Raw genomic sequence first — 13,015 nt, forward strand, 5'->3', positions numbered from 1 at the left:
CCAGTACATAAAGAAGATTGGCTCACATCTCAGTTTCGTTCTTCGGGACTTACGCCGTCGACGGCGCACCAAATATACGCCCACAGCTGCTGTCTTCGCGCTTAGCTAACTTTATGCGGATGTTAAACAGCAACTGAATGCCAGACCAGCAAAAACCACCGATGAAAACTTGTTTGGTTTCGAAAGCGCGGCGCACGGAAATTGCGCTAGCAGACGATCGCCTGCTAGCATTAATATGACCTAGAGGGCGTCACTAACTTTTCAAGTCGGTTTTACACAAATTTTATTATTTATTTAACAATAAAAATACAACATATCTAAAATATGTTTAATTACGGCTACTGTTTATTTTTAATTGTGTATACTTTGCTATAATACTCTGCGCTGCATGCAAAACGTTGGCTGCATGACGCTGAGCTTGTTGAGTTCTAAGTTTAGACGCAAACCACAATTGCGCAACCACCATGCGGGGCTTCGGATTTGTCTCGGGCTCCGTTTCGGCCTCGCTTGACTTGTGAAGTCATGGTGACGACGATGACGAATGTTCGTGAGGAAAGGTGCGTGCAGCAGCTGCTTTTCGGGAACCACTAGACGCCAGCTGACCATGGAAGACGGACCGATGGAAGGTCCGGGTGCCGGACTTCAAAAGCGCCTCGTCTACAACCGGCTGTTGCCGTACAGCGACCAGATCGACGATGAAGCTGCCAAGCTTCTCGCCGAAATCAAGACGAACCTAGCGCGCTCGGTGATGCTTCGCGAGGTGAAACCAGCTACTGCATCCTGGACCGGTCACCTAAACAAGTGCGTAGATCTTTGGGTTTCATCACCTGTTCCCTTTTTGTTCCCCAGCGTGCACTGATCCTGTGCGCAACGACTCGTGGTGGGAAGCATCGCTGCTGGGCGGGATTTCGAATGTCGCGCGACGTCGTAATCACAAGCGTCCGTTCGCGTCACAGTACGGTAGATTGCCTCGTGATTGGTTTGGTTTAGCTAGAGACAAGATCCTACTTCTTATTGTACCCCAAAAGTCAGTGTTTCTTGCCAGCGGGTTCCTTTACGAATGAATTAATGCACCAGCTGCTAATCGGAACGCGTCCAGCTGTTTCATCCTCATCGTAGTTCCGCATTTCTTGGAAGAATAGAGTGCGAGATACTTTTAGCGCTGCGGCTCATACCACAGCGCCTGTGTTTTGGCTTCATGTAATGCAGCTTCATTGGAGGTTATGCGTAGCAGCTGATAAAAGGACCTGCATACTGGCGTCAAACACTACGTGCGGTTAGCCCACGGCCCAAAAATCCTCGTGGATGTGCCACGCAGCGCTTTTTTTAGCTCTTTGCTGACCTTAGCTGTGCGTACTTTCGAAACTTCAGGATGGCGTTCGTGACCACGCGAGGCCAATTGCCGATGGTTCTTCGCGTGCTTAGCGAAACTGCGCTCGGCACCGAAACTTACTGAGCGCATTTCACGAATCCGGAGACTTCCGGTGCCGTGCGCCAGCTTGTTGACACTCCGTCATCTTATTTCGCTCGCCGCATTGAAGCTTGTGCACGTGTTGCCTGTCAGCTAGAGTACTCTTCTTCGTTAGTTTCTTGACGAGCATTTTGGTGGATTACGCAATGCTCTCTCTACTCAATCATTCTAGCGCTGTGGAGAAGCCCACCTTCTGTGATTTCACCATGCAGTGACCTTGCCTCATCCTTTGCAGCATGGAAAGGTAAAGACTTGTTTTAAGCAGCTGAAATGAAAAACAAGGTTGTTAGTACAGCGAGTACGTCCTTGTCTGTCTTCGTTAGTCCTTTGTTTTCCAGTTCAGCCGTTCAAAACTCGTCTTAGCGATGAACCAACTAGCTCAGTTAAATACTATTCTGATGAAAAAGTGAGCCACTGGTGTAAATAGACATTTCTCGAAATGCACTAAACGCACCGTCATACGCGCGAAGTTTGCAGACACCAAAGTGCTAGTTTAGTTTGACAAGCAATCGACTTTTGTGGCATCTACCACCTTTTATATTGTTGAGAGAACAACATAGCAAAATAGGTAACACTCACCGGTATCGCATGGTGCTTTCTGGTACGAGAAAGTTGCAAAGGGTTTACAGCACAGAAGATGACGGCAGCAATTCAGATGTGTGACATCTCTCATCCATTAACTGCTTTTTGTAACATTAGTCAAGCAAGTAAGTGGCAGCTTTAAATATAACCCACTGCGGTTGCTTAGTGGCTATGGTGTTGGGCTGGTAACCACAAGGTCGCGGGATTGAATGCCGGCCACGGCGGCCGCATTTTGCCCCCATCGAAATGCAAAAACACCCGTGCACTTAGATTTAGGTGCATGTTAAAGAATCCCAGGTGGTCCAAATTCTTGGGAGTCTCCCTCTAAATGTGTGCCTCTTAATCAGATCGTGGTTCTGGCACGTAAAACTCCATAATTTAGGGGTTCTTTTTAAGCGTTAGTTATAGGTTGAGATATCTTAGATAAGCTTAACAAAATTAGTTGTGCCGAAATGCACAAAGTGGAAGAAGTTATTAAAAAGAATATTTTCCCATCTCAGTGTAGTAAAATGCTGAAAAGGAAGCTAACTGATATAATGCAGTAAGGTAGATATCTGGGCGAGTCAGTATACGCTTGCACTGTGAAAAAAGCTGCGGGAAATACGGAACACAAAGGGGAGAACAGTACAGACGCTGTCCTGTTGTTCGCCCCTTCGTGTTGAGTATTTCAGGCCAGTTTTTTCACGATGCTGATATCTTTAGGAAGCCATTCCTTCCTTAGTACCATACAACTGCAATCAGGGGAATGACAAAATTTGCTCCTCAAAGGAGCTTATAGAGGCTGCATTTTTTCACCATAATTGTTTGAACCTGTAACTGTCACTTCAGTGCCGGGTCATGTTATCCCTTTTCAAGAGTAGTCATCTTGCATGCTTTACTTTTATCTTTATAAACCAAGAGAGCATCACTGTGTGTGTGTTCGTATGACCTTAAACAGTAATTATTCATTCTTTTTTCTTCTTTCTTTCCTTTTTTTTGTGCACTTTACTTTTAGTAACAATTTTCATGCGTCCAAGAAGCTAAGCCAGTAAAAATTTCTTGACTGTTGAAAACAGTTTCGGGCTGTTTTCTCAGCAGTAAAGTGTTCACATACCTGAATCCGTATAGGGCAAGGATAATGCAAGCCATTGCAGTGCAAGTGTTCAATACACAAAGAATGTATGAGTTAATTCTCACTGGGAACACGTGCTTGCCTATAGACCAGTTATACCAATTTCTCAAAGAATTTCACTTTGTCAACACTCCTGCAAAACATGCTGGTAGTAGTAGTCCTTGGCAGGCTGAAGGGAAAATATGGTGGGATAGATGTGTTTGTGCCATGACACACCTGCTTAGCCCTTGAGATCAAAAGGCCAAGAACTGACAACAAAAGGATTCTACAAGAGTCAAGTCGAGGGGCCTCAGTTCTATTGTTTACATTTTTATACTTAACAATTGTGTGTGTTGGGAAACGGGAATGAAAAGGAAGTGCCCATCCCTAATGTAATTTATGGTTAACAGAAAACAACCTTCAGATGCCGTAAGATAGTGCTGAAACACAAAAATAAAGAAGGCAGTGCAGTACACTAACCAGTGTTTAGGCTCACTTCAGAAAAACCAACTTTTGAAAGGAGCATACATCCTATGCCATACACTGTGTTCTTGCAGTCTAGCCTTTTTTATGTGGCCATGGGATCCTGCTGTGAAGTTTCCCGAAAGCACACACAGTGCTTAATAAATTCACATATGTATTGCTTTTCCATACTGTTGTTCAGACAATGGCTTTTGTTACTTTGACGTTGTGCACAAACACCTTGGGTGACTGACTCCTTGAGTACGCAGTCCTTTTAGATTTTTAGCTAATTTCTTAAATTAGTTTTTGAGCTGATAAGCACTTCAGTAATCTTGCTTTGGCTTGTTAAAGTACTACGGTACGCCAGTGCAATGACCTAGTGCACTTTGATTTTGTCTTTTGACTTTAGTGACAGGACTGGTAATGCTAAAAGCTTGCATTGACCACAATGTCTGGACCATAATATAAGCAGACATTACTATACTGTAAGATTTTTAAAAAACTGTGTGTACACAATTTGTTAAAAATCTAAAGTACGCAACAGCTTCCTCTTTTTGTTCATGTTTACTTTGCACTATCATAGAATGTCAGAAAACAGCAGCTTAGTAGGGATTCATAGTATGAAAAGGCATGCATCCAAAATACAAACAAAAGCGGAATGAAATATTCATGAATTGCAGTAAGGTGAGTAGTTACCAGCTCTGCCTTGTGGGCTTTTACATGCCTTGCTTCAGCCGTCCTTTACACTAATGCTACGCAAAGTAGTCGACATGTCTCATTTGACACAGCAGGCCCATCCTTTTTTGCATGCACATGCCTTCTTTTGCTGTCAAGCTCATGCCAGTCCCTTTATTGCTGCATTGACACTGGTAGGCCATGATGCAGGAAGTAGCCTTGTGGACATTTATAGTATTCCACATTCAGTAGCTTCATATTCTTCATATAGTCTAACCTAGAAAAGAGTGTGTGTAATGTATTGAGGTTATAGGTTTTCATAGGTGTGATTCTAATGTCAGTGTACATTTCAACTGAGTTGTACCATCAGAAGTAGTCTAGTCTATGCACCTCAGGATATGCAACATGCAACAAACAGTTGCATAGAGAAACAACTTTCCCTCAGAATGCATGTATGAGGCAGTACTTTTTTTAGTGTTTCCACTAACTCCAGTTGCCTTGGTGTTATGTTGTACGTGGTAGGCTATAGTGTAGGTAGTCTTGCAAATGCTTTTAACACTCAGCAGGCAGTTATGTATGCTTTTCATGCGGCCTTTTCCATAAAAGAGTGCACATGTTGCACTGAGGTTGCAGTTATTCCTAGGCGGGCTTGTTGAGTTTGTGTACATTTTGCTTGAGCCATGCGTAGTACAGACTATATTAGCCCACAAGCCTCAGCCTGTGCAGTATGACTCCAGCTGCCAACAAAGTCCTTCCAATCTACTTTCTTTAGCTGTTAAGTTGCTGCAAAGGTTGCTGAGATATTCGCCGTCAATCTTTACTCCTAAGCCTTTCCAGTATTCAAGCTATTAAACTGGGAAGGCTTAGGAGTAAGGCTCGACGGCAAATATCTCTGCAACCTTCGGTTTGCAGATGACATTGTTCTTTTGAGCAACACTGCAGACAAGTTACAACAAATGATTGAGGGCCTTAACAGAGAGAATGTAAGAGTGGGGTTGAAGATTAATACGCAGAAGACGAAGATAATGATGAATAGCCGGGCAAAGGAACAAGAGTTCAGAATCGCCAGGCAGCCTCTAGAGTCTATGAAAGAGTACATTTACCCAGGTCAATTAATCACAGGCAACCCTGATCATGAGAAGGAAATTGACAGAATGATAAAAATGGGTTGGAGTGCTTACAGCACACATTGTCCGCTCTAGACTGGAAGCTTACCATTGTCATTGAAAAGGAAGGTGTACAATCAGTGCATTTTACCAGTGCTGACATATGGGGCAGAGACTTGGAGCTTGAGAGAAGTTAAGGACCGTGTGAAGAGTGATGGAGTGAAGAATGCTAGGCATAAATTTAAGAGACGGAAAGAAAGCGGTTTGGATCAGAGCGCAAACAGGTATAGCCGATATTCTAACCAACATTGAGATATAAAAAACTAGGCAGCTCATGTAATGCACAGGTTAGATAATCGTTGGACCATTAGGGTTACAGAATGGGTACCAAGAGAAGGGAAGCACAGTCAAGGGTGGCAGAAGACTAGGTAGGGCGATGAAATTAGGAAATTTGTGGGCGCTAGTTGGAATCGGTTGGTGCAGAACAAGGGTAATTGGAGATCGCAGGGAGAGGCCTTCATCCTGCGGTGGACATAAAATAGACTGATGATGATGACTACAAAAGACCACACTGCAATTAATCTTCTGAATGTTTTTAGTTCTTCACAGTCAGTTGGCTCATGTTTCTCAAGAGTGGGCTCTCCAAGAACAGAGCACACATAATGCAGTGAGGTTGCAGTTATATTTAAGTATTCTTGTTGAGTCTGTGTACTATGCGTGGCGCCCACTAATATAACCCATGAACCTCATACTACACCTTATGAAAGATGCTGCCAATGATGCTCTCCTGATGTTACAAGCAGTGCTTTCTTTAAATGCTAGCTCTTGCCAGTCGCTATGCTGCTGCAGGGACCATGACAGACCATAACCTTGGAAACTCTTTCAACATTTTTCTGTCAAAAGGCAACCTGAGGCAGCTGAGTAGTCAAAAGACTACTCAGCTGCCTCAGGTTTCTTGCATGGTCCTTCGAAGAAAAGAGTGAGGTTACTACGTTGAGGTTGCAGTTATTCTTGGGTGTACTGGCTGGGTCTTTGTACATTTCACTTGAGCCACACGTAGTGCCCAGTAAAATAGACCACGAGCCTCAGTACGCAATCTGGCAGGGGCACTCTGCGATGACACCATCATGTAAGGTTAGGACACAGTGCTTTCTTTAGCTGCCAGCTCTTGCTAGTCGCTATGCTGCTGCTCTGACCGTGGTAGACCTTAGTGCGGAAAACATTGCAAACACTTCAATCTCAGTTGCCTCGCATTTTTCATGTGGTCCTTTCAAGAAAAGAGCACATTTACCACTCTGAGGTTGCAGTTATTCTTAGGTGTGCTCGCTGGGGATGTGCGTACATGAGCTGCACGTAGCACCCACTAAAATAACTCTGGAACCTCAGAGTACACCATCCGACGAGGGCTGTCGACAACACCTTCCTGATCGTGGGCCATGCAGTGCTTTCTTTAGCTGTTAGCTGCTGCTAGCTGAGGACTTTTGAAATGCTGGCCTGAGGCAGAAGCACGACTGCGTGAGGCAATCGACCTTCCTCACACGCCAGGAGAGGCTGCGTGTACGCATTTCCGTCTGTCCGAGGCGGCAGTCTCTTTTGGGTGGTTTCTCCTGGCTGTACGCCAAATGCTCACCACTTCCTTTGCTTTGCTGCTGAGGTTGTGGGCCTCTTTTGCACAGGACTCTTCCAGCTCGACTGTGTTTCAGTGCCGCTTTAGCTATACTACGTATGATGTATATCAATTGAAAATAAGTAGTCTTGTCTTTTGCAGTCATTACTTAAGGTGCATTTTGCTTGTTCTTACTATTTGCATGTTGCTTTGACTTAGCCAAATTTAGTGAACACTTTTCTTTAGCTGTTTATATTGGAATGAACTTAGTCTAAAATATGTAGTAGAGTATACTGGAAAGGTTTACATATTGTGTTGGGCTGAAAGAGCTTTAGTGCATACTGTAGCTTAGTCAAATCGGCACAATATCAATTTGCACGCTGCAGTTTCTTTAGTGGACCATGCTTTGTATAGGGCTAAAGAAAATGTCATCAGCATCATTGTCGTTATCATCATAATCATCTCCGTTAGCGTAAATGGTCAGTCAGAAATTTATATGCTTACAAGTGGAGTTCCTCAAGGGCCTGTCCTGGGCCCTCTTCTTTTCTCGCTGTTGATTAATGGCGTTTCGGCAGTCATTCAAAACTCTTCAATTTTGATATGTTCTGATGATGCAAAAATTTTCAAAGCAGCAAGATATGTTAATGATCGCGCCGCTCTTCAGAAGGACATTGCAAATTTTGTGTCATGGTGCACTTAAGACAGGCTGGTCACAAATGCATCAAAAACGAAAGTTGTAAGCTTCACGCAGAAGACTAACAGGACTTTATTTCCCTGTATCATTAAAGACGTTCTCCTGCCAAGAGCTCAGGGAATGAAGGACCTTGGATAGCTCTCTGAGTTTCTCACCCCACGCTCAACAGACAAGGCAGCGTGCACTTCGAACGCTCGGCGCAGTATGTCGGGTGACGAGAGACTTGAAACAACGTGGACCATTTGTAACTTTATATAAGAGCGTATGCCTTCCAATTCTTCAGTATGCCTCCGTGGGTTGGGACAAACCAGGGAGGCGTACTGTAGGTCAAATTGCAAACTTTTCGAAAATGTGCAAAAAAAAGTTCACATCTATATTTAAACATTGATTCTGTCAAAAGCCTCACATCTCCATAGAGCTAACACAAACACTCACGTTACCTACCCTCACCTGTAGACGCAACAAATTGGATGTTCTTTTTCTTCACAAAAAAAAATACATGGAAAAATCTGCTGCTCACGCTTGCTTTCTAATGTGTGCTTTTACATTCTACAGAAAGGCACTAGGAAACAGTATGCCTTCCAGCCTTCAAATTTTTGTGACCCTCTATTTAAAGTGCAGGCAACGTATAATGCCCATTCAGAGTGCCTGGATATCTTCGACAACAGCTTCGACATTAATCATTTTAATTTTAATATTTTCCTGAAAGTAATTGCAGAGAAATTTCAATAACTGAACAAAAACTCTCATATCTGTTGTGCGTTCTGTCATTCTTCAATCCTTTCTTCTGTTTTTCCACTTTTGCTTTGTATTCTCTTTGTGTACACATTTCCTGCTCTGTTAAAATCTGTATTTCCGAAAATATTATTCTTTTTTTTTTTTAATGTTTGCTTGTGTGTGTGTGTGTGTGTGTGTGTGAGCTTGCATTGTTCTTCCTGTGCATTCTTTTGCCGAGTGCGCCACCACCAGGACCCTTGAGGTTGTTCCTGGGCACTTTAATAAACACCTTTGATTGATTTGATTATTATTATTATCGTTATTGTTATTATTATTAAGCTGCTGCTGCTTTATTAACAGCTATTCTAATTATGTACAAAAATTCATTTAGGCATTTTTGTACCAATTGTCAGATATATTGTGCTGAGCTAGTGATATTTTGCACTGTTGTGGATTTATGAACTAAAATTCGTAAGCTTTCATGCTGGATTAGTGCAGATTTTGCAAACTGCCTTTGTGATGTGTTTCTTGTGTATGTTTCCCCTCATCTATTTACTTATATATAGTCTCATTGTGGGTAATGATAATGGGTACCTGACAGAATGTGGAAGCCCCCCTTTCTTTTATCTTTGTAAAAATTAACACATCTACCATTTAAGCAGTCTGCTAGCACTTTAGTGACCACAGATGTAATTGGGTATTTTTCTAAGAAAATAAATGCACAAATAGCGATACATTAACTTGGGGCCAATTGCACTTTTTCTTGGTAGCAGTGCATAGCAAAACGAGGGCACTGAAAATAAATAGATGGGACAAGCACGTTGTGTTTCAACTTTCCTATCTGTGTCCTTGTTTTGTCATACGCTGCTACTATGGATCAGTTCCATCTCACTCTATTTGCCATCCTTGTGCATCACAATTTTCCTATTTCAACTGTATGTAAAATGCAGAAATGAAGCAATTTGGTATATTTGAGACAAAGTTAAATTCTGGCAACTGTATGAAACAGAATTTTAATTTAAGACTTGGTACCTTTTACAAAGATTTCTGAAAAATCAGGAAGGTAAAAAAGGAAGTTGAAGCACCTTGTTTTACAAATGTGTAACTGCTCTAGAGAGATATTGCAGTTTCGTAAACTGCATACGATAGAACATCGAAGTGGGAAAACTTGATTGACTTTGCAGTTTATGTGAAATAGTTACAATGCTTACAAATATTTTGTAAAAGTCCTACGCTACAATCCTTACAAAGACCTTAAACAAGTCCTACTCACAAATTAGTAGTATATAGGAGAGCAGCATATAATCTGTCATTTTCCACTTTAAATGTAGTAATAGGTGGAATACGTAACTTAGTATTTTAGCTTTTTTTATTTTGCAATATTCAGCAATTTTTGTTTTAATATTGATGGCTTAAACAAAAAATCTGCCTCTTATGGTGACTACATTTCAAGTTTTTCTTTCATATGCAGCAAAAATAATCAAATTCAGTGCTGTGGATGCCAAGCAAAACAATTTCTTAATTTCTGCATATTTAGATGGGAGTACTCCTGAGCTAAAGCTTCCTCTTAAATTATTGCTCGCTAATTTTGTTCTCATATAAGCTGTTGCTCATGCTGATGTCATTTCTTAACTTCTTATGCTGTAAACTAATCTTTCACTTGTGTTCTCTACTTTTGTAAATACTAAGATGTATCTGAAGTGGAAAAAGGCTAATATTTAACCACTGCTTAAGTTACTAGAATCAAATTTGTTGCATCTGAAGTAAAATTCTAATGGCTATTTGGAGTAACTTTAGTGACAATCTCTATTATTATTATTATTATTATTATTATTATTATTATTATTATTATTGCAGACGGAAAATTTTAAGAAATTGAAGCTTCATTCCTGCACTTCTGTCACTGCTCACTAAATGCAGGTTAAATGTTGTGTAAACTGTGTATATTAGCATCTGTTCAATGTAAACCAAATTGATATATTATACATTATTCTGAAATTTATCAATGAAATAACTTTTTTACTGTAGGCTTTCACCTAGCTTGCATTAATAATGTACCCATTTCATGTAAACAGCAAACCAATGCATTAGGTGTGCCTGCTTTAGATTCTTAAATAGCTTCAATTTACAGAATTGCTATTTCTACATTTGTGATGTGAAGTTGTCAATTTGGTGCAGTTGTTTTCAAATTATTAGTGATATTTACCAATATTTAGCAAGTTTTGCAACACATTAGAGGCTCCAAATTATAAATATTTCGGAAGTAAAAGGAATTAAACTTTTTCCTTTATACAAAACAAATTTCATTCAAATTAGTTTGGTTGAACAGTTGTCTGATTGGGGTACAGTATTTGTACATTTCACTCACGAATGTGAAAATGAGAGCCCCAAGATAATTTGTGTGTCAAGTGCAGGCTTATTAAACACTCACACAGAAAGAAACAAGCAGGCTGGATCTGTGCTTGTTTCATTTTGTGTGAGTATTTAGTAAGGCCATCCTGCAAACATGAATGCAAGCTCCAGCAACCAACTAAGCCTACTTCACCGTATTTATTGCCCAAGCTAAAGTTTCTTTTAATAGGACTATTAAAAATGAATACTTCATTAAGCTAGGTTCATAAATAGCACATTTCTGGGACACTTAAAGCATGTGGTGTTCTCACACCCGCTCTCTTGGGACAAAGGAACGACAACACAGTAGTGCAAACAATCACAAGGGCATTTATTGCACCTTTCATAGATCAATGCCTGCTAGCCGAGTTGCTATCCACAAAACATGCCGATGGGCGCGCGACAAATCTAGAAGTCCGACTCACCGCGACCGTATAGCGAGCGAATATGTTCGCCCCATGCTGGATCCGAACGCGTGGTCGTTCGCGCGTACGGTCACGCGAACGGTGGCGCGTTCGAAGGAGGCCACGCCTGTCGGCGGCGTTGGCAGCGCAACACTCGCGCCATCTCTCGTACTGCGCCTCAACCACTCCGACCGCCGCGGGCGCCAGGCCACGCGAGCCGTGCGGGAAAACAACATATCAGGGGACGCGTGAGAGTCGCGCATCCCCACAAGCATCAATCTTGCTGTATGCAGGGAATTGGTAAGCTCTAGTAAAGGTGAAAAAAACTGAATATGGGTTAGTAATAATGCAAGTTTCGACACTTACAGCCCATGACGTCCTGGATTTCCTATGTTTCTGCTTGGAACTAAATAATGTTTTGTCTATAAAAAATAATCACATTGCTTTTGCATTTAACGTTCCATTGTATAACCTTTAAGGCCAATACTCCAAACTAACAAAGAAACTATTAGGAACACTAACAACCATGCAGTGAGCGGTGGAATAAAAATGATAAGCACAGTATTCTGAGATAAGAAGACAGCAATATCGATTAGGGAGTAAATGCATAGAGATGCTACCCTAGTTGAGAGTAAGGGTAGTGTAGTTGGGCAAGCCATGTAATTCTTAGAGCAGATAACTGGTGGTCCATTATGCAGTGTAACACATTAGAGTGTTCAACAGAAGGGTGCGAAGGGAAAGAGAATTGGCTATTGAAGGCAGCAGAGGATGAGATATAATAGTAAGGTTAGGACATTCACTCGCATAGGGTGGGTTTGGCTGATGCAAGGCATCAGTAACTGTGGAACTTTAGAAGAGGCCGTTGTCCAGCATATATGATGATGATAATTATTATGTGTCACTTTAAAGGGATGCTAAAGGAGAATAATAAATCAATTTAGACTGATACAGAATTCTTTGAAAATCTGTTGTCATTATTTACACAATAACTAGGTTGCTTAGAAAAGAGAAAATGAAGTTCAAAGTTTCATTTTTTAAAGTTTGCGCTGAAATCTCGGCGCTGGTGTGTCAATGCGTCATCATGGATTTCAAAGTATTTTTTTGTATTTATGGTGCATTGGCTCAGTAAGAGCTCACGAAACTTGCCGTATTCAGTCTTTCCCTCCTTTGGAACACAAAGTGGTCAATCTTTACCACTAAATATTTAACTGCACCCTAGCAGATGCTGTCAAGGTCCATGACATCACGGTGAGCTGGTGTGGAAACTTCAAGGCAGCATCGCCACTTGTCTTTTGTGTTTTTCATTTTTTCTGGCTTACCAAGTGTCTTCTTGCGGTAAGAACGGTATTTTTGGTATTGTGGAAGAGTAATTTACTGATACAGAAGGAATCATTCTTGTCGCCAATTAATTTTTAATTCTTCTCTGAGGTTTATCAAGCTTACAATAGGTGGGCCCCTTGTGAGGACTCTACAAGAACATGATATATTAGAACATTGACTATTTCATGCCTAGCATACTTAGGTAGTACCTATCCAGCCACTTAAATAATGTGCTTGACATAAAACATTTTGTCATACTGACATCGAGACCACACACCCAGTGAACAATTTTCTAACTTTTCTTGCTAAAACACTTGGCAAATACGTATTACTCAAACTTGCAGCACAGGTGCAATCTGATGTGCTTCGTGTAATATGCAACAGGTTTCAAATACCAGTATTTTCATTGGTGCCTTTGCTTTTGATGGACTATCTTGATGTGCTTGAAGAAAAAAGAGCGCTACAAAGACGCAGACTAAAAGAACTACATCCTGTTC

The 13,015-nt window shown here is 41.3% G+C and overlaps 1 protein-coding gene across 2 annotated transcripts in view; it reads left to right on the forward strand.

Annotated features, from left to right (window-relative positions):
* The first annotated feature begins 508 nt into the window (after positions 1 to 508).
* The window catches only part of LOC126533013 (proteasome activator complex subunit 4A-like), a 115,054-nt gene continuing 102,547 nt past the window's right edge, over positions 509 to 13,015 (forward strand). The window contains exon 1 of one of the 2 annotated variants that reach the window (XM_050180199.3): positions 509 to 801. In XM_050180199.3, coding sequence (XP_050036156.1) covers positions 542 to 801 — 260 coding nt within the window. In that variant the 5' untranslated portion in view covers positions 509 to 541. Of the gene's footprint in view, positions 802 to 1,692; positions 1,716 to 13,015 lie in introns of those variants that run through there. The other variant, XM_055071695.2, reaches the window with a different exon arrangement.

This window comes from Dermacentor andersoni, chromosome 7, assembly GCF_023375885.2.
Source record: "Dermacentor andersoni chromosome 7, qqDerAnde1_hic_scaffold, whole genome shotgun sequence".
NCBI classification, from domain to species: domain Eukaryota; kingdom Metazoa; phylum Arthropoda; class Arachnida; order Ixodida; family Ixodidae; genus Dermacentor; species Dermacentor andersoni.